The sequence below is a fragment of the Ascaphus truei genome, chromosome 2 (assembly GCF_040206685.1).
Source record: "Ascaphus truei isolate aAscTru1 chromosome 2, aAscTru1.hap1, whole genome shotgun sequence".
Classification (NCBI taxonomy): domain Eukaryota; kingdom Metazoa; phylum Chordata; class Amphibia; order Anura; family Ascaphidae; genus Ascaphus; species Ascaphus truei.
The window spans coordinates 55,804,772-55,824,251 of record NC_134484.1 but is presented as its reverse complement, the minus strand read 5'-3'; the positions used below and the strand labels follow the sequence as shown (position 1 = coordinate 55,824,251).

Sequence of the window (19,480 nt, the reverse complement as noted above, 5' to 3'; positions counted from 1 at the left end):
TAACTTACCGGAGCAAGGAAAAAAGACAAAAATATTATGCTTTCGATTATTATTTTTGAACGCCAATCATCATGGCTGACTTAACAGCCTTTAGTGAACTTTTAGTAAACTCAGGTGAATACATTTAAATGAGGAATTAATCAGAGGCATTTTTCAGCATAGTTGGTGGTCAAAGGTGCTCTAAAATAATGATGGTTGCCTTTTTCTGGTAAAGTTTCCTATCTTTGCAACTTTTTCACAAACTGTGAATGTCCAAAATGTGTCAACTTCCCAAACGTGCACAAAAGTCCCGCCGATGACTACTGTACTGAGAACAATTTCTAGCTACGGTACATAGATCTTTTTAACATCCTTCACAATGCATTCTGGGATATGTAGTGGTTTTCAGTTTAAAAAGCAGGTTGACAAATCCAAGATTTAATAATTTAAAAAGATTGGACTCAAAGCTACCATTAAAAAATGGGTAACATTGAAAAATGTTTCCAGTGCTCTTACCGGCACATTCCTGTAGTTGTATTCCCTGATTTTTTTCACCTTTTTTTACTAACTACTTTGTGCATTACTACTATTAATGGCCCATTGTTACCAATATACAAAGGGGAGGAAAGTTAACCATATGCACAAATAGACAATGTATAGAATTTGTAGTCTGTTAAGATTTCCCTAACATGATTAATGCATTGATTCTACCATAGGTCCCCAAGACCATGGCTGGTGTTCTGGATATACATGTCAGAGGAGAGTATCACTGTTTAACGCTATTGTGGCAACAAATAAGTCGTACGACATCTTTTTCACTAGCGTCAGCCCTCAGAATCTTCGGCTCATGCTCCTGAATGCTGACAACACAAAAGTAAGACATCAAACCAGCTGACACTAAATGATATCAATCTGCAGCAATTTATTTGTGTATTAACTATGTGAAGCAGCAGGTTATAAACTGTTCACTGCCGTATTGGCCTTTATGTGCACACACGAAAAAAGATGTCGGCGCTTGAATCTTATTTTGAGTAAATATAATAATTAAAAATTGATGGTGAGTAAACTCTACGTATAACTAATATTTCGTATGTGTGACAGAAATATATGTGTTGTATAGAGTCAATATATGAAATCAGTCCATACAATTTCAGTGGATTAGTCTAAAGGGATCTGTGGGAAATAATCCAGGAGATTTGAAGTCTAGGTGTGTGTGTGTATATATATATATATGTGTGTATACAGTATGTATGTATAACTTAACCAAGTGTGATATATATACACACACACACTTAAATGTCTGACTCATGCAGTATTAACCTCTTATGTGCTTTAGCACTACATCACATTATGTGCAATTCCTACCTTTACATGTAACTGTATGAAATATATAATGTATGATTTAGTGATAGAAAGAACACATATGTGTTAACACATTTCACTGGCGATGCATTAAGAATCCATCCAAATCATTTCAGTATAAAACAATTTTTGAATTTCAAACAACAGACATATATTTGTGATGAAATGTTCCCATCACAATAAGAACATACCATACTTAGATAATAGCTTTTATAATCCAAGTAGGAGTATGCTCAGTAACATTGTGTCTCTCTGGCAATTCTAATATATGAATATTTTTGTACTTCCTTTTAACAAAATATTTTACAAATAGACGGTTACACATTATTGTTAACCAGTTGGTAACCATGTATTCGGGAAAGATGCACTACACTCCAATATGAGTTATCACACTGCAAACCATTGTTTACTGCTGTCAAGTCAATAACTATTAACGCTGGGTTGCAGTACGATAAGATAAGTGCAGGGTGGAGGTTTGTGGATTAGTGCATTTAAGTGACTCTAAAAGGTTGTGGTAATGTGTCTGATTTAAAAAAAAAAAGATCTACATTTATTAAATATGGTTGAAAAAAGTCTGTTGTATTTTAAAAATAGTTAAAACAATATTTTCTGCTGTAAAAATTGGATGACGAGAGGCTTTTTAATACAAATCACTGTTTAATCATGACATGAAATGGTATTTTCTGCAATTATATATTCATGACAAATATATTATTTTCCTGTGACTGTTTCTGCAGGTCGTCCGTGCTGCAATTTATTTCTCATCTCCTCAGCGCCTGGATGTATATGTCAACAATGTATTTATAAGCCCAAATAATGCACAATGGGATAGAAGGAATAAAGACTTCACATTAAAGCCCCCATCTTATGAAGGTATGAAGCCATATTTTCTTTTGTCGTAAAAAACAAAAAAACAAAACAGGACATTTGTTTAAAAAGATGTAGGTTTTATTCTGCATTATGAAAATGCATCTATTCATTACTGATATTCTTACACATAGCATGACGCAGCAGCCATTGCAGTGGGACATACACACAACACGACAGCAGGACCAGACACCATTGAAAATGAATTAGCCGAGCGTGGGGCTAACATTATTGCACCGACTGACAACGCCTGCTACATCTGTGCCAAATGCTTTCACCATAAAGTGCATTAGAGCCGATTCGGTGTTACTGCATGGAAAGCTCCACTGACTTAAATAAGCCATCGCATTTTTTTAAAAACAGAAATATATCAATGTTTTACAGCTATGTGAATTAGGTGTTATGTCTCCCGGCTGCAAAAATGTGGCTACACTGGAGCAAAAAAAAAAAAATTGCACCGTGTTGATCAAAGCAAAATCTCATTTTATCCTATGGGACCTTTTTCGTTACATAGTTACATAGTAGATGAGGTCAAAAAACTTCGAGTTTTTCTGATTGGTATATGTAAAGTTATAAAGCATCTGTAAGGCTAGCATCTTCAGCCCATATCTACCAAGCTCTGCTGACTTAATGTGACATTACAAAACGTATCATCCTGCTAAGCCTAACAAAGGCCTCATGACTAGAACAGCCTACCAGAGACTCTCAAAACTGCCCACTGTTGTCATTTCAAGAATTCAGCTATCTTACATGTTAATCTTGTCTGTAACTGTTACACATGCCCATAATCATATTATGTCTAACTAACCATGAAATGTCTGTAAATTGAATGTATTACCTCTGTTTCTTTAATGTAGCCATGTATTTTCATTATAAATCTATGCCCAGGACATACTTGAAAACGAGAGGTAACTCTCAATGTATTACTTCCTGGTAAAATGAGATAAATGCTGCACACCTCAAAATATGAACAAAAAGTGATACAATTACCGGTGCTCCAGTGCTTAAACGAAAGCCTGTAATCAGTCCTGGGTAAATGATAAAAGGAACACAGGGCACAGCGGATTTAGAATATCCAAACTCATTTATTGAGCCAACACAACGTTTTGACAATAGTGGTCTTTATCAAGTGACATAGTGGCACTTCCTGGTAAAACATTTTAGAAATAAAAAAAAAAAAAATAACGTCATGTTAAGCCATGTTTGGTGCCATAAACAGCATTGCGTTACCTATAACAGCCGTTAGTGATAATTACATGCAAATAAGGTTTTACAATAACAGGACATATCCACAAAAGTGTGCTAAGGTTAAAGCGTGACAATGTTATGTTAGTTTAGTCCGATCTTAACATCCAGACCCTGAAATACAGCTGTTACCGGGGCTGGATAGGTGCCTCAGGTTAGGCATGAGTTACTTACATGCATTATTTCCCTCCCCTTTCTTCTATTTCTCATCATGGGATAAACACCTTTTTCGGGGTCTGAATAGGAGTAATGCAATAGGAGTAATGCACAGTATTTAGGGTCACGTTATTGGCAGAGAACGCCACGTTATGCTACAATAATGTGACATTAAGACTATGCTAATGGTAAATATAACAGCCGTTGTTTTTGCATACGTGTATATATATATTTAACAAGACGGAATTAGATGAGCTCAAACCTACCCCTATGACGGAATATATTAATAACACTATCATTCCACACCTTTGTGGAGTATGCTGCTGGGTAAAATAAACGGGCAACATCTAGTAACAAGGTAAAAAAACATCTCAGTGACAGTCTAAACTTCACTCTCTACTGAAGAGGTGGTGAGTATCTGTGACTGGCAGAGATTACGCATGTGCATATTTTATTACTTTTCCCTAATACAGGGGTGCGCAAAGTTCCAGCGCTGAACCCCCCCCAACCCCCACCTGGCAGCCACAGCGCTCACGCCACTCCACCTCCAAGGACCCAGCATCAAATTACGCCGTGATGTCACGTCATGTGACCCCCGCAGCGTCATTTGGCGACGCGTCGCTGAAGAGCCGGCAGAGTAGGTCAGGGAGTTACACAGGCCTCACACCTCCCCTGGCATTTAATTCAAATGCAGTGGGGAAGAGCGCGGAGCCTCTGTAACCGCCGCGCCCCCCCATAGAAAATCTTGCTCCCCCCAGTTTGCGCACCCCTGCTCTAAAAACTTGTGAACTCACAGTTGCCTTCATAATGCTAAGGGAACCTTGTTTCTGGCTTTTGCCAGTTTTAATTACCCTCAATCACAGATAGAAATATGCTTCTTTCATTTAACCCTTTGAGCACTTTCAAATATTTTACTAAGTTTAGTCCATTGGACAATAAGAAATATTATTCATTTAGTATACTGTAGGTACCTGCGATAATGGTATTTACCATGACAGTGTTAGCAGGCTTAAACATTGTTCGATCAAAAGATGCAGCAAAATAACTCCTTTGTTAGGCCGCGTCCATACTTAGCGCGTCGGTGTGTGCGCCGAGAACAAAAGGCCGTACCTCAATGAGTACGGCCATAGTAGGCGCATGCATAAGAGCGATGGGGCGGTCGTTTTTTTTCACGTGACAAAATAATTTGATTTTGTCGCATAACGACCGGGTCACGTGAGAGGTTCAGCCAATGAGGGCAAACCGCTCACGTGATATCACGGGCATGCCTCCGACACGACTCCTCACGGCGTCCCCTCCTCCAGATAACACAGGTCAGGGATCGCGTGCCTCCTATGTACAAGGCCTTATTAGATTTAGGATTCAAAATGTAGAATCTCACTAATAATTTGCAATGTCCTTTAAACTAAATAAATAATGTGACCAAACCGTATTATATGTAAATGGTGGTAAAGGCCACATCTTTATTAATGTAACATTCATTTTTAATAATCAATTATAAACTACACTTAGCCTTCCGGCCATAAGGTAACCAATGATAAATACATATCTGCCTGTCAGCAAGAGCTTAGATGTATCACACAAAAACTTTAATTACTACAAAACCATGAAATAAAGTTGTGACAGCCAACAAATTCTATGTAGCCAGGCTCCACAGACTCACCCCTATCGCTGTATGCGCAGGAAAGGTTGCAGCGAGTGCAGGGAGCGCTCCGACGTACCGGAGGCTCCGCAGTATTCGAGCAATCAGGGCGCCGCCATGTTGGGTGCTCGCGCAAGCCCAGCGGGCCATAGAGGGGGCGATGGAGCAGAGGTCGCGCATGCGCGGCCAGAGGTTGCCAAGCCCTCGAAAGAGGAGCGGCTCCTATAGGGTGGAGCGCACGGGACTACGAGTCCCAGCAGGCATAGCGAAACCAGGTGACGCCAGGGAGCCTATAGGGCGGCCAGGATATCGGGAGTGTAGACGGACGTTCACAGAGGTACACAATTGGAGACTTTTATAAAGTGAAATTATAATAAGGCTTTATTGTGCCTTTTCCTTTTCATCAGAAAATCCATCCAAACACAGGGGGGGGGGGGGAACAAAGCTTCTATTCACTTGGGAGTATTTCTAGTGAAACACTATGCAATTAATTCACATCTCCCTTAGTCAAGTATTTCTCCCAGCCCCAAACACATAGCATGAAATAAGCAGATATAAGAAGTCTCTTAAGAATGAAAGTCTTATCTGTTTCTTGGAGGGAAAATCTTCTCAGTTCCTGGTTCAGCTCCCTTCCCTCAGGGTGTGTCAGCTTCAGGTTTAGTAGTTTTCCCTGTGTCTTGAAATCAGCTCTGCTGTGTCTTCTGGCAGAGCTCAAGACATGGTCAGCTCCAGAGATCTGTGTTCTCTTGGTCAGTCTCTCCTGGGAGACTCAAGAACCCCTGCTCTGTCTCCAAAGGTCAGCTCACAAGTGAGCTAAGGAGTCACTTCCTGTCTCAACAGACAGGCTTTTGTAAGCAATCTAAATCAGGCAGGTGGTGTTTATTAATTGACTACCAGCAGTTAACCACCATACTGCTAGATTAAAGGCACATTACTTGAACAGGGATTACTCCCGTTACAGGGAGGAAGGTTAGAGGTTGCGCAGGGGAGCACGCTTGTCAGAGCCGAGTGGGAGGAGGAAGGAGAAGGAGCTCTATGTGTAGGGAGGCCAACAGCCCCTACACTAGGCCATATAACCTGGCCCAGTTAGGCCCTGAGTCCCGTAGAGTGGAGTGGATGTAGGGACCGGCCCCAGTTAGGTTACAGTTCCCCTTTACTGTGCATTGGAGAATCATAATTACAGAGACAGTTGCATTATCTGGCCAGAGGTTTGGGCTCAGACCTCTGGTGCCGCAGCAGCAGCCGACCAGGTGGGATCGCCCCGGAAGGTAGTCCCAGTATTCAACCGTCGTCTGATCCTTTGTGAAGTTCCTTGGCAGGCCCGGGCACCGGAGTGCCCGGCAGGTAACATCATCAAGTACACCAACTATACCACATATCTATATCAGGACATAGTGGCTGTGCAGTCTCACACACATATCTCACTTGAGGGTGGGGGAACACTGAATGTGGGTATTGGACACGGGGTGGGATCACCCGGTGAAGGGGGTAGTGTCCTGCGAGACGCAGTAGTTAGTGTCTCCTCTAGGGAGGGACACCTGTTGATCATATGCATAATTACGGTTGCGCTAGTAAAGTCATTGGTTGTTTTACATGCTGTGTGTGGATTGATATATAATTGTCCTGCGAGGAACCACTCCCCCTCTGGAGGGAGCCGTCGCAGGTGGAGGCGCTGCACCAAGTAAGAGGTTATGAATATTCCTACGCATGCCCCAGGCTCTCCGTGGCGGAGGCTCAGGCCCTGCGAGCCAACAGGTTACACTGCATTGGTAGCGTACTGTATTTACTAGGAAACAGGGCTACATCTATATATTTTTTTTTCTGTTATATTTAAATATATAAAAAGATTGTGTGTGTGTATATATTGTATATATACACAGAGATTGAACACAATAAAAAATTATACAATCATAAATTAAATTTAAAATAAAACTTTAAGATTAACAACTAAACTGAAACAAACAAATGGGAGGGTGATGACAGTACATTTTAAATACCATAATAATATCTTAACTTCCAACTGCTGCCCCACGAGCATTAACCGCCTACACCCACGCAGCCAGAAACGGCCCACACAACCGCTAAACGTGCACCCCAACAATCTAACCGCTGGCACCAATTTAAAAAAAGGCGCCCTCAAAAAATTTACGGCGGCGCACGACCAACTAAGACATCCCTGTATGACCAAGGGGCAGCGTCCGCGAGGACAAGCTATCCCGGCCAAAAACATGCACAGCCTTTTTGGGAGGAGCGCCAGGTTTTTGTGTTTGACCGATCACAGGAGAACGGATCGATTGGCAACTTAGCTAATTACTTTTCATTGCGTGGATTGTATTGGTGCACATACGGTATTAAAGGGAAATAAAATAAACGGCAGCTTGGACTGCTGCTTTAACCTCAGGGAAAATAATGTCCGTTCCCGTTTTTAAGTATTGATTTAACTTGAGCTTTGTGCCGTAGCCGTGGCACTTACAGATTCTCACATACAGTAGAAAATGAAAACATCCCTTATGAGACAGTGACAGTGTTGTTACAAATTTCTTTGGGGTACATGAATTAAGAGTTCAACTATTTCCCACTGCAACTCCCTTCCTGCATCAACATGGGACTAAAATCTCATCCTAAGGCTGCACATGTCAAACTTGATATCTCAAAAGTATGGTTGCTGCTGGAATTTGTCCGCCCGTGACTGAGATGCCTTCATGCTGTTGTCCACTGTCACTGACGTTTTAAATATAATCTGCCAATTAAGTGGCACTACTAAATTAAAATGTTGAATGGCAAAAATTCTAAATGAATCAGAAATGAGAAAACGTTGAAATCTGTAATGCCTGTTCTCTTCATAAATAAGTGTAACGGTAATTGACAGGTATTGAATATTGCTGCCTGTTATATAGCGCATCTATATTTTGTGCACTCATGGTTTGTAAAATATCGCATTAATTCGTTTTATTGTTTTTCGCCGACCAGGGGAGTACATTCCGAAATTCGACTCCATGGTTTCCGGAGAAAACTACTTTGATAGCAACTACCACATGCTGCATGTCTTGCTCAGAGGATCAACCCCAGTTGAAATTCACTCTTCTTCTTTGATTGTCATTGCCTTTAACATACCTGCTATGACAGTGGATGAGTTCTATGGTGACAGCCTCATTAGAAACCTTGCACTTTTCCTGAAGATCCCGGCGAACAAAATTCGCATTACAAAAATAGTGGCAGAAGGAAGTCGCAGGAAGAGGTCCACAGGAATTAGTGTTTCCGTGCAAATTGCCGATCCACCGTCTCTACTGAGAAACAGCAACACCACAGGCAAGTCCACATTCATGCATCTCACACCGGGTGGGCAGGATAGAAGATATTGTTTACCAGGAAGTACATTTCTAATTCATGTGTCAGTTTTCATATTCCTAGTTGTTTTCGCTTCCATATATTTAAGACGATTTGTTGTGACTTGGGAGCATCAGACTATATCTAAATTAGTGAAAAAGGAGATGTTCAAGTGTTTATACCCATGGCCTTAAAAATGCTCATCACTACTTCCTCCCTACTGAAAGTACTGGTCTTTACCACAGCTGTCACATATGCCTCAATGTTTTTTAAATATATAATACTAACTTTATTTCATATAGCGCTTTTCTCCCAACGGGACTCAGGGCGCATCACAATTACAGTAAAGTGCACGGTACGAAGCACATAGGATTGTTAGACGCGGTCCCTGCTCAGAAGAGCTTACAATCTATGTGTTTGGAGCCTGAGGCATATAGTACCACTTTAATGATAACATTATAAAACAAAATCACATCCTCCTAATAGCAATATATGAGAACACTAAACATCTATACTGCCCTATAAAATCCTTTAAAAAAAACACACACATCCTTTATTTATTTTTAAAACCAACATCAATTCCTATATAAGAGTTATCAACAAATGAAATATGGTGCAAAAATAGACCAACTAAAATTTTTTTAAAAAAATTGATATATATATCAATCAATTGAACATTTTCAGCAAAATAGGCACTGCTTTCTCAGGTCTATAGAAAGCACAGAATTAGAGCGAAAACAGTGCATCATACTCCTCTAAAAGGCAAAGAATGATTGCAGCGATGGAACTGTGCATTTCAAACACACAAATTACAAACAAAGCGTCTTATCAGCTGTCCTTGTAAAAAATTCACACATTTCAAAACATTTCCCTACATTTTGATAGAAATAATTTAACATCAATGAATGATCTCTCTCTAAAACATTTTCAAAAGGTGTTTTTATTTTTTCAACTTGATTTTATTAAGGATTTTTTTTTATATATTAAAAAGAGGAGTGAAGAAAGAGGATAGAAAACAAAGGGAGGACGTTTGTCCAAATAGAATGAAATAATCAAAGTACAATATATCTAATTAAACCTTGGCTGAGCCATAGTTAGTCACATGCAGAAGTTGCAAGGAGCAGAAGGGACATAGGGGACAAGAGAAACAGTGTGCGTTTGCTTAAATAGATACATACGAGTGAATATAATAAGTGTTCTGTCCTCGAGGCTATCATTGTTTTACAGAAGTAGACGGCTATCTTTGAGTTCAGTATGTTGAGGGTCTCCATTTGTGGTACTAGAAGGAGGGAAGAAAGGTATCATGTAAGTAAGGCTAGGTCCCCAGTGGCTGCTGCTGTGCACGCTACGGCGCACACTACAGAATGCGCGCCATGCACCAGAGGACAACCTTCATAAGGCACGATGCACGACCGCCTTGGCCAAAAGACAAGATTTTTGGTGCGGCGGCCGAGCATTGGCCACATCACGGCGGCGGTTCAGTCAATGAGGGCGAACCAGCAGCGTGACATCATGGCCGCGCCCCTGCAATGCCTCCCCGTCAGATCTCTTGCACTCCACTGCAAGCACAACCGCAGACCACAGGTCGTGGCTGAAATGGGTGCACGCGCAGCCAGACGCTCCGGCGCGCATGCAGCCGTGACCAATGGGACCGTAGCCTAAGCTTAAGTCGCTTTGACCATTAGCTCTTCGACTGTACCAGGGACCCCAGACTTTGTGGAATCTCTGTAGGGAATCTCAGGTTTTGTTTTTAATGCAAATGTACAATCCTTATAAAGAATAAGTAAAAGTTGAAAAAAAATGCAGAATGTTATGTTGAAATAAATCAATAGGACTATACAAAGGTGTCTATATTATTGAAAATACATGAAAAAACATACATTTAGTCTATACTAATAATGATCCCCTAAAATCAGGGCATTACTGGCCAAAAATGCCCTGGCTTCGCTTTAGGCTTTCAATTCCTCCAGCCAGGGCATTATTTGTCAGTAATTATTTTTGGGATTGTTACTTAAACATATGTAGATACATGCATACTGTACATATCTGTATTTCTCTGATCATCCAGTGAATCCATACTATTTAAGACAGAAAAGGACTACAGTACATGTTTGCTTTGTTTTTGGATTAAAGGAATTGTAAACATACTGTGTTAAGACATTATAAAATTGCCTTTGAAAATGTTACACCAAACAGATTATACTTAAAATGTACAGAGTATAACATGGCACCCCTCATCAACCTTTATGTGCTATGTTCTCTACAGGTGAGCTGAAATACACTGATTTTCAGCGCATCACCCAAAGCCTGGCAGCGGCTGCTATTAATGGAAGTCTTAGTTCTTACCTAAATGTTACTGTGGCTTCATTGTCTGTTTCTGACCCTGTTCCTTCTCCAAGTGATGAGTCCTGGAATGAGGTAAATTATTGTACCCTACATGCTTAAAGTATAACAATTCTTAAAAAAAACAAAAAAAACTGCTGCATTTCTTCTTGATTTCAATGATCAATATGTATGTGTGTATGTATGTATGTATGTATGTATGTATGTATGTATGTATGTACAGGCATACCCCGCTTTAAGTACACTCACTTTAAGTACACTCGCGAGTAAGTACATATCGCCCAATAGGCAAACGGCAGCTCACGCATGCGCCTGTCAGCACGTCCTGAACAGCAATACCGGCTCCCTACCTGTACCGAAGCTGTGCGCAAGCGGGGAGACTATAGAGCCTGTTACAAATGCATTATTTACATCAGTTATGCACGTATATGATGATTGCAGTACAGTACATGCATCGATAAGTGGGAAAAGGTAGTGCTTCACTTTAAGTACATTTTCGCTTTACATACATGCTCCGGTCCCATTGCGTACGTTAATGCGGGGTATGCCTGTATGTATGTATATAGATGTTACATTTTCACACTTTAGAATTTATTTCACGTATGCCTTAAAATAAATCAAAATCAATAGATTTTGCCTTAAAATAAATCAAAATCAATAGATGTTTAAGTCTGATTATAACTTCATTAGTTTCTCTGTTGAGGTTGTGATGCAGGTCAGTGTTAAAATTGTAATACATCAGTTTTATTTGTTTTTGCATTTGTAAACATTAAGAGAAATAATGACATATTATGTCAGGTTCCTTTCTGAAACTTGTACCCTAGTGTTGCAATGGCAAACTGACCATGTTAGTTGTGCTATTGTAAGTAAACAAGTAAACAAGGGACTATGTGCAAAACTGTTTAAGTGGCATTAAATCAAAACGGGCAGTTGGATGAGTGATATGAGTTGCCAAAATTTGGAATAAATAGCGGGTCCTGATACAATCTATTTTCTGTTCAGTTATAAGATGAATATATTTTGTGCCTTGTTTTTAAAGTTACCTTTTGAAGGATATAGTATACAAACCTCAATCAGTGGGACTGTTTGTTGGGAGGTGTGGTTCCGTGGGTATGTTAAAAATGAGGCCACGTACAGTATGTCTGTGTGAGTCGTTTACCAATCTTTTACTTTTACACTGTAGCTTTGTTTTACTATAATCAGTAAAAATATCTTTCAGGTGGCATCAGTAACCATTGATAGGACCCAGTCTTCACCTGAAAATTATTTGGCCGCTGTGTCAACCCTTAAAGTCATTGTTGAGCCGGTGGCCGGATTACCAGGGCAACTCTTTTCCCAACAACCTGCAGTAATGGCTCTGGATTCCAATGTAAGATTTGTATACAGCTCTGAATTAATAAAAACAATATGTCCACTATCTATCTGTGCTTTCAATCATTTGCTTTTTTTTTTTTTAAACGTATTTGTTCTCATACTTATGTCAGTGGATGACATTGTTAGAACGGTCATGTTTGATTGTGAATATATGCCTAATTGTAGTTAGTTCTGCAGAATGAGAGCAGTACTAAACAGAATATTTGAGGCATGCACTGTCAGACTCACCTAAAGTCACAGTACCGTATACTACAGTACGGGTACAAGGATGCAGGCCCCTACTGGATATTGTTGTAATGGAGATGATTTTGGTGCATTCATTTAAATGGAGTTGATCTAAGTCCAGCACTGGGAAACAGCCTCACAGTATATTGAATAGGGGCCTTAATCTGCCTTGTCACACATCAAAAGTGATGCCAGTAGGCCATTTTTTTAACACTGTTCGTTATTAATGACATCACTTCTAATGTTGAAGTCCATAATGTCAGTGCTCTCAACAGTGTGCATTCAAATACAAGTTACATTTTCTTTTGCCTATTGGTATAGATGACAAATGCTCAGATAACTTGCGCTAATAAATGAATAATACATTGAAAGCACTAAAAAATGACTCCGTGGATGGTCATTGTATGAGCACATAAAATGTGTCACTCTTAGCTTCTTGTTCTATGAAAATTGACTTTTTGCAGCTTGACTCTGCCACAGTGTCCACAAAGTAAGCCCAAAAAAGAAACGGTACTGCCCTATTTTTCAGCCATATAGTTTGTTAATAATCATAATTGTGATAGTGGTTGTCGGTGTCAAACTGGTCCCAATATGGGTATGGTTGGGTCAGAAGGGCTTAAAATAAGAAATGGACAAGAATTAAAGAGTGACATACTACGCGTGCTCATTTGCATGTCATTACCCAGAATCCCTGGCTGCTGTGGAAGCCTTGTATGCTAAGAGAAAATGGGGAAAGGCAGGGTTGCAGACCTGTCTGAAACATGCAAATGTGGTCGCAAGTGTTATTTTCATTTGCTAAAATAATAAACAAATCAAAGTCCACCAGATCCTAATATTTTAATCATATTGATCGTATAATAATTTCAAAGTTGTAATGTTTTATTCCCCCCCCAAAAAGTGTAGGATGGAAATATTATTGTATTCTTCTGTTATTAAAAATGGGCACTAAAGAAATGAAATGAACAGAAATATTCAGAGTATTCTTTATACTTTGTACAGTATGCCAAACAGAAAATCTTTAGAATTGAACCTCTTACCTCCTATTACTGCAAAATGTACCTTCTGATATTATTGCAGCTGGGTAAGCCTCACTTCTGCAGGCCAACAGAGAGCTGCATATAGAACAGGAGAGGTCAACTCCAGTCCTCAAAGGCCACCAACAGGTCAGGTTTTCAGGATATCCCTGCTTCAGCACAGGTGACTAAGACACCTGTGCTGAAGCAGGGATTTACTGAAAACCTGACCTGTTGGTGGCCCTTAAGGACTGGAGTTAGCCACCCCTGATTAAAAAAAAAATGTAAATAGCAGATGGTGTCATTCCATGTGTTCATTTTACCAGCAAATTCAATGGTGAATAAAAATATATATAAGACTATGGAGAGAACTGCTGCTTGAATACTTCGAAACGTGACTATGTAGTATGACTAGATTATTATTATCACTTCCTTAGAACGTAACAAATTACTTTGTCACCGTGCCTACATTTTGTGTCAACATTACATTTTTAGGGAAATTGTGTCTCTGTCGGTACAAGCTCATTGTTGCTGACGGCCAAACTAAAAGATGCGAACAACAACTATGTCAGCGATGGGATTGGTGGGACTTGGACTGTTTCATTCAGCAGCTGCTGGGCCAATTATACCGACCTTGTTCTAAAACTACCAGGTACAGATTATAGATTTATTCATAAAATGTTTTACCAGGAAGTAATACATTGAGAGCTACCTCTCGTTTTCAAGTATGTCCTGGGCACAGAGTTATGATGACAAATACATGGTTACAAATACAGTTATATAAGTGAACAGGGTATACATTATATACAAGACATTGCATGCACAGTTAAAGATAATATATTATAGGCGTATGAAACAGTTACAGACCAGATTAAAATGTGAGACAGCTTTAGTTTTGAAAGAACCTAGACTGGTGGTGGCTGTGAGAGTCTCCGGTAGGTTGTTCCAGTTTTGGGTGCACGGTAAGAGGAGGAGCGGTTGGATACTTTGTTGAACCTTGGGACCATGAACAGTCTTTTGGAGTCAGATCTCAGATGATATATCGCCTCACATGTATATCTATCATTATTTAAAATATGTTGATTTAAATGTAGAGGTTTTTTTAATAGGAATAATTAGGAATCCCACACATTAAAACAGCTAGTTGTTTAGTACAGTTTTTGGGAAATAGACCATATATTTGATAACAAAGGTGGATACCATGACCGGCAATTCCAATCATGCCAGGGGGGGTTATATTACATGATTTGTTTGGCCCCACTCAACAAAGAAAGAGAAACTGTGTCATATTTATTTTACCAATCCAAACATTGGAAGTCTTAGATTTTAATTTGCGTAGTTAAATCATACAGATAATGAAATCTATTTGAAATTACAATGGTAAAATTACAGGTAGAGCTCCTTATTTAATGGCAGGGGTATCCCAACATTGTAACATAACCCAGCTGATTAATGTAGTAGTTACCCTAAGTGTTGTTGGAGGTCTTATAAAATGTCCCAATCTTTTGCTTGTAATAATGAACATTAAAAAAAAACCGAATGGTCAATAATGAAAAAGAAAATGGTGCTGTCTATGACTATAATGAGTTGCTTAATCCCACCAAAGTAATAAGGAAATCGACGTGCCATTTGTGTTAACGTGAGAAAACGTTTGTCTTATTATAGGCACTAACTACAATTTTGAATTTGAACTCAACAATGTCTATGCACAAACAAAATCCTTCAGTGCTAAAGTCACAGCCCCCGAAACACCAGGCAACTCAGCTGCAGCCACTCACAGTCCTTTCCAGACATTTGGTGTTTTAACTGTTCTTCTACTAGGGCTAAAAGTAGTTCTGGACATTGTGTGAGCAGGATAATGGGTTAACGGTAAGTTGTATTGTTCATTTTTATTTACTATGAAAGACTGGGCCTTCATACATCCCAAACATGCATACTTTAAATGTAGAGATATATGTTTAGAACTAGGGGGGATAGGCTTGCCATGAAATAATTAAGCTGGAAAACTGTGTCGATATTTAAATTTAACCCTTCTTGCCCGGCTCAAAAGGAGAGTCACATCAAAGTGTTTTATTTATGTACATATGGTGCTCAGTGTCGCTATTTATCTTCTGGGGGTGCTGGCATCTGAGCTGGCTGGTATTGTAAGCTGTGATGGTAATAAAGGGTGCCAGGAACTTTTCTCTCACAAACAGGATTTCTTTATTCATAGAACATTATACAGTACACACTTCTTCTTTGGATGCTCATGCACCATCCCAAAGAGGCACATGGCTTGTCACCTTTTCACATCCCGGATATTGGCAATCCCTTCCATAGCAACTGGGGCTTTCCTACATCCCACCGGGATCCTTGGCAGGGGTGCACCCTCATTCAAGGATCTATATCCTTTCAGCCTGTGCAGATACCCTCCTTATCCCTACCTATTGGATGCAGGTGTGCATTTGAGCAACTCCAGTATGATATTCTGAGACCCTATTCAAGGGATCTCTTGCTGAATATCATGCACATCCCCTGTATAGGTTAGGGCTCGCCTCATCCTACATAATGTGGTCCTATTATCCATTAGGGACACGTTCCTTAATTGAAAAATAATAAAGTTAACCATACATTCTGATAGATGTAGTTACACACAAACTAGACTGACTATAGAGTCAGTACATACAATGAGATTCCTCATCTCTGTCTCCGCCTCGGAACCTGAACCTAAAAGCTTCTACCGCTCCACATATACCCACTTTTGACATCACAGGTCACCATACCTAGGGCCGCCGACGGGGGGAGAGCCGGGACAAGTGTCCCGGGCCTGGTGGCTGTGGGGGGCCGGCCGGCGTTGGAATGTGGGCCCAACGTCTGGCCGGGCCCAACTCCTTCGCCCCGCTGCCGGTCCTCTCTTTGCTGCCAGGCCCAGGCTCTCCACAGCTGCAGGCCTCCTCACTAACACTGTCCCAAGCCATGCCTCTGATGCCGGGCCTCTCTGACGTCGGCGTGCACCATCAAAGGCTCGGCATGGGACAGTGTCAGTGAGGGAGGCCCGAGGCTAGGGAGAGCCGAGGAATGGTGGCAACGTGAGGACCGGCAACTGGGCAAAGAAGTCAGGCCCAACTTCTTTGTCCGGCCACCGGGCCCCGGCTCTCCCCAGCTACGGGCCTCTCTCTGATGCCGGCGCTCACTGGCATGAGTCAGGCCCACACAGCTGTGGGAGAGCCAGGGCACCAGAGGCCTGATATTATCCCCAAGGTAGGTAAGTCTGTATTTTGTATTTATTTGTGGGGTGTTTTTGTTGTGTATGTATTTGGTGGGTGGGGGTTTGTATGTATTTGGGAGGTGGGGTTGTATGTATTTGGGGAGTGGTAGTTTGTATGTGTTTTGGGGGGTTTGTATGTATTTGGAGGAGGGTGGGGGTTTGTATGTATTTGGAGGGTAGGTGGGGGGTTGTATGTATTTGGAGGAGGGTGGGGGTTTGTATGTATTTGGGAGGTAGGTGAGGGGGTTGTATGTATTTGGGGGGGTATGTATTTGGGGTGGTTTTTTGTATATATTTGGGGGGTGTTTTTTTTGTATTTTGTCAAGGGGTAATTATTTACTGTGGGTGTGTGTGGCCACGGAAAGGGGGGATTGAGGGATCGGGATTGAGCGAGTGGGGTACTTGATGGAGGGGGGGGTGAGTAAGACGAGGGGGCAGTGACAGGGTGGAGTGAGTGAGGAAGAGAAGCGATAAGAGTGAGACGGGGAAAGAAATACATGGGAAGAGGGGGGGAAATAGAGGGGGCTTGCGATGTGTTAAATGGGCTCGCAAGACCACTGACACGGGTTGGGAGGGGGGGGGAGCCCGGTCGTAACTCAAACACTGGCCCACAGGAAATCTGTTGGTGGACATGACCATACCTACAGTGGGAGTGACTATAATTATACTTAAATCCGCACTCCAAGCTGCCGTTTCCCCTCCCCCCCTTTAATATGTGCATCAATACAATCCACACAATGATAAGTAATTAGCTAAGTTGCCGATCGATCCGCGAAGATTCAGCTCGGGTGTTCACTAAATGGCTGTCTGTGCAGCAGAACAGGACCAAAGATACAAAGTTCTGTGGGGAAAATCATGTGACCAGGCAGCCACTAGATACACTTGGTGCACTGCTAGAGAGGAGGCATGGGTGTGTCAGAGCCTGTTTCAGAATAGGAAGGGGATATGACTTTGTAAATGGTTCCTATAGAAACAAAAAATGCTTGTTACACTATAATTCATTAAAAATGTCAGTTGTTTAAAAAAATGCTAGAAGTATTTTCTCATAGTACAGCACTGATTTATTAAAAAAAACACACAGACACATATTGCTTGGTCTGCAGCTTTAATATCCTACATCAGTTGACAGAATAAACACCTTCCAGAAGGTGGGCGTGGCTAAGATCTCTGTCTAGTAACCCTCTACCATGTAACGGGAGAGGGGCGGTACCCGGCAGCAACCCATAGAGTAAATCCTCTAAGCCCTTCAACCTCTTAAGTGAATATAATAAACCCAAAGGGGGGTTACATCAATATTACATTTATAAATAATTCATGCCTCAATACAAAATATCATACAAGTTCTATAAAATATAAAAGGATTTTAGCAGCAAGTGGAGACGGGTTGCTGTTAAAACCCTTTTATATTTTATAAGACTCGCATAATATTTTGTATTGAGGGATGGATTTTTGTTAAAATAATTTTGAAATATTTGTACATCGATACTTTTCTATCTTGATTATTTAAGGGCAAGCCATTGTGCTCTTAGATCCTACGTTTCCTTCTTTAATTGATTATTTTTGTGTTATGGATAGAGTACTATATTAATATAAAGTAGTAGCACCGTTTGTAGACCTAGAGCATAGTGCTATTTTTTTTTATTAGCAATAAAGTAACCTCAACATTTTTCCTTAAGAAACCCTTCTTAAAAATGTATTTAACTACTTAAAAGTATACTGTAACTACCTAAAGCTTTTGAATTTGTGTGATATGTAAATTCATTTTAACATAACCCTGCCATAAAATATATATATATATTTATTTTTTACAGACCAGTCAACAGTAGATCGTTAAAAGAATCAAACAAATGAATGGAGGGGGAAAAAGTATGTCTAAGAAGAAAATACTACAATATACTACTAAATGCTATTATTTTCAATATAATTCCTGAATAACGCACATACACACACACACACACCATTATGTTTCACACACTATTAACATCACAGAATACACACACACACAAAAATTATTGTCATGATAATCTGTTTTATGAATGACTATCCTACATTTCAGTGAAACAAAAGCATCACCATTATTTTGACATTAAATTCTATATTTAATTACAGATGGTTTTTTTATAAAAATATTCTAGCTGCAAAAGTGATGCAATTCAGATTAGCTGGTATCTTGTCATTCAAAATTGTCATTATTGCTTAAAATGAGAAACAGGCTCAATAGAAGAAAACTTAGTTGAGATAAAGTTGTATATGAGAATCTAAAGTTTACTATTAAGTGTGTGACAATCATAGAATTGTGTATGTTGATTTGTTTCTATGTTTGATTAAATTGTTAAAACAAAGTATAATTAATAAATCATTACAATATATTTAAGATAATAAATGTTTGCTTTTTCTTGTTTTACAATATACATTTATATTTTTCTGAGAATCTATTTGTACTATAAATAAAAATGTTGGAGTGAAAATTATTAAGTCTGGTTTTATTACATACAAATATTTGTTTGTTATCTAGAGCGTGGGTGTGCAAACTGGGGGGCGTGAGATTTTTCTGGGGGGGGGGGGTGCGGGCGGTTGCAGAGGCCCTGCGCTCTTCCCCAAGGCATTAAAATTAAATGCCGGGCAATCGCGTGAGGCCTCTGGAATCTCAACTTACCGTGCTTCAGTCGGCATCTGGAAGTGTCTCCATGGTAACGCGGC

The 19,480-nt window shown here is 40.2% G+C and overlaps 1 protein-coding gene across 4 annotated transcripts in view; it reads left to right on the top strand.

Annotated features, from left to right (window-relative positions):
* Positions 1-19,238, top strand: part of PKHD1L1 (PKHD1 like 1) — a 210,357-nt gene extending 191,119 nt beyond the window's left edge. For all 4 annotated transcript variants that reach the window (XM_075582424.1, XM_075582423.1, XM_075582425.1 and 1 more), the window contains 8 exons: positions 696-853; positions 2,079-2,214; positions 8,222-8,560; positions 10,845-10,996; positions 12,141-12,290; positions 14,029-14,185; positions 15,199-15,402; positions 18,592-19,238. In XM_075582424.1, coding sequence (XP_075438539.1) covers positions 696-853; positions 2,079-2,214; positions 8,222-8,560; positions 10,845-10,996; positions 12,141-12,290; positions 14,029-14,185; positions 15,199-15,383 — 1,277 coding nt within the window. In that variant the 3' untranslated portion in view covers positions 15,384-15,402; positions 18,592-19,238. The remainder of the gene's footprint in view (positions 1-695; positions 854-2,078; positions 2,215-8,221; positions 8,561-10,844; positions 10,997-12,140; positions 12,291-14,028; positions 14,186-15,198; positions 15,403-18,591) is intronic.
* The last annotated feature ends 242 nt before the right edge of the window (positions 19,239-19,480 follow it).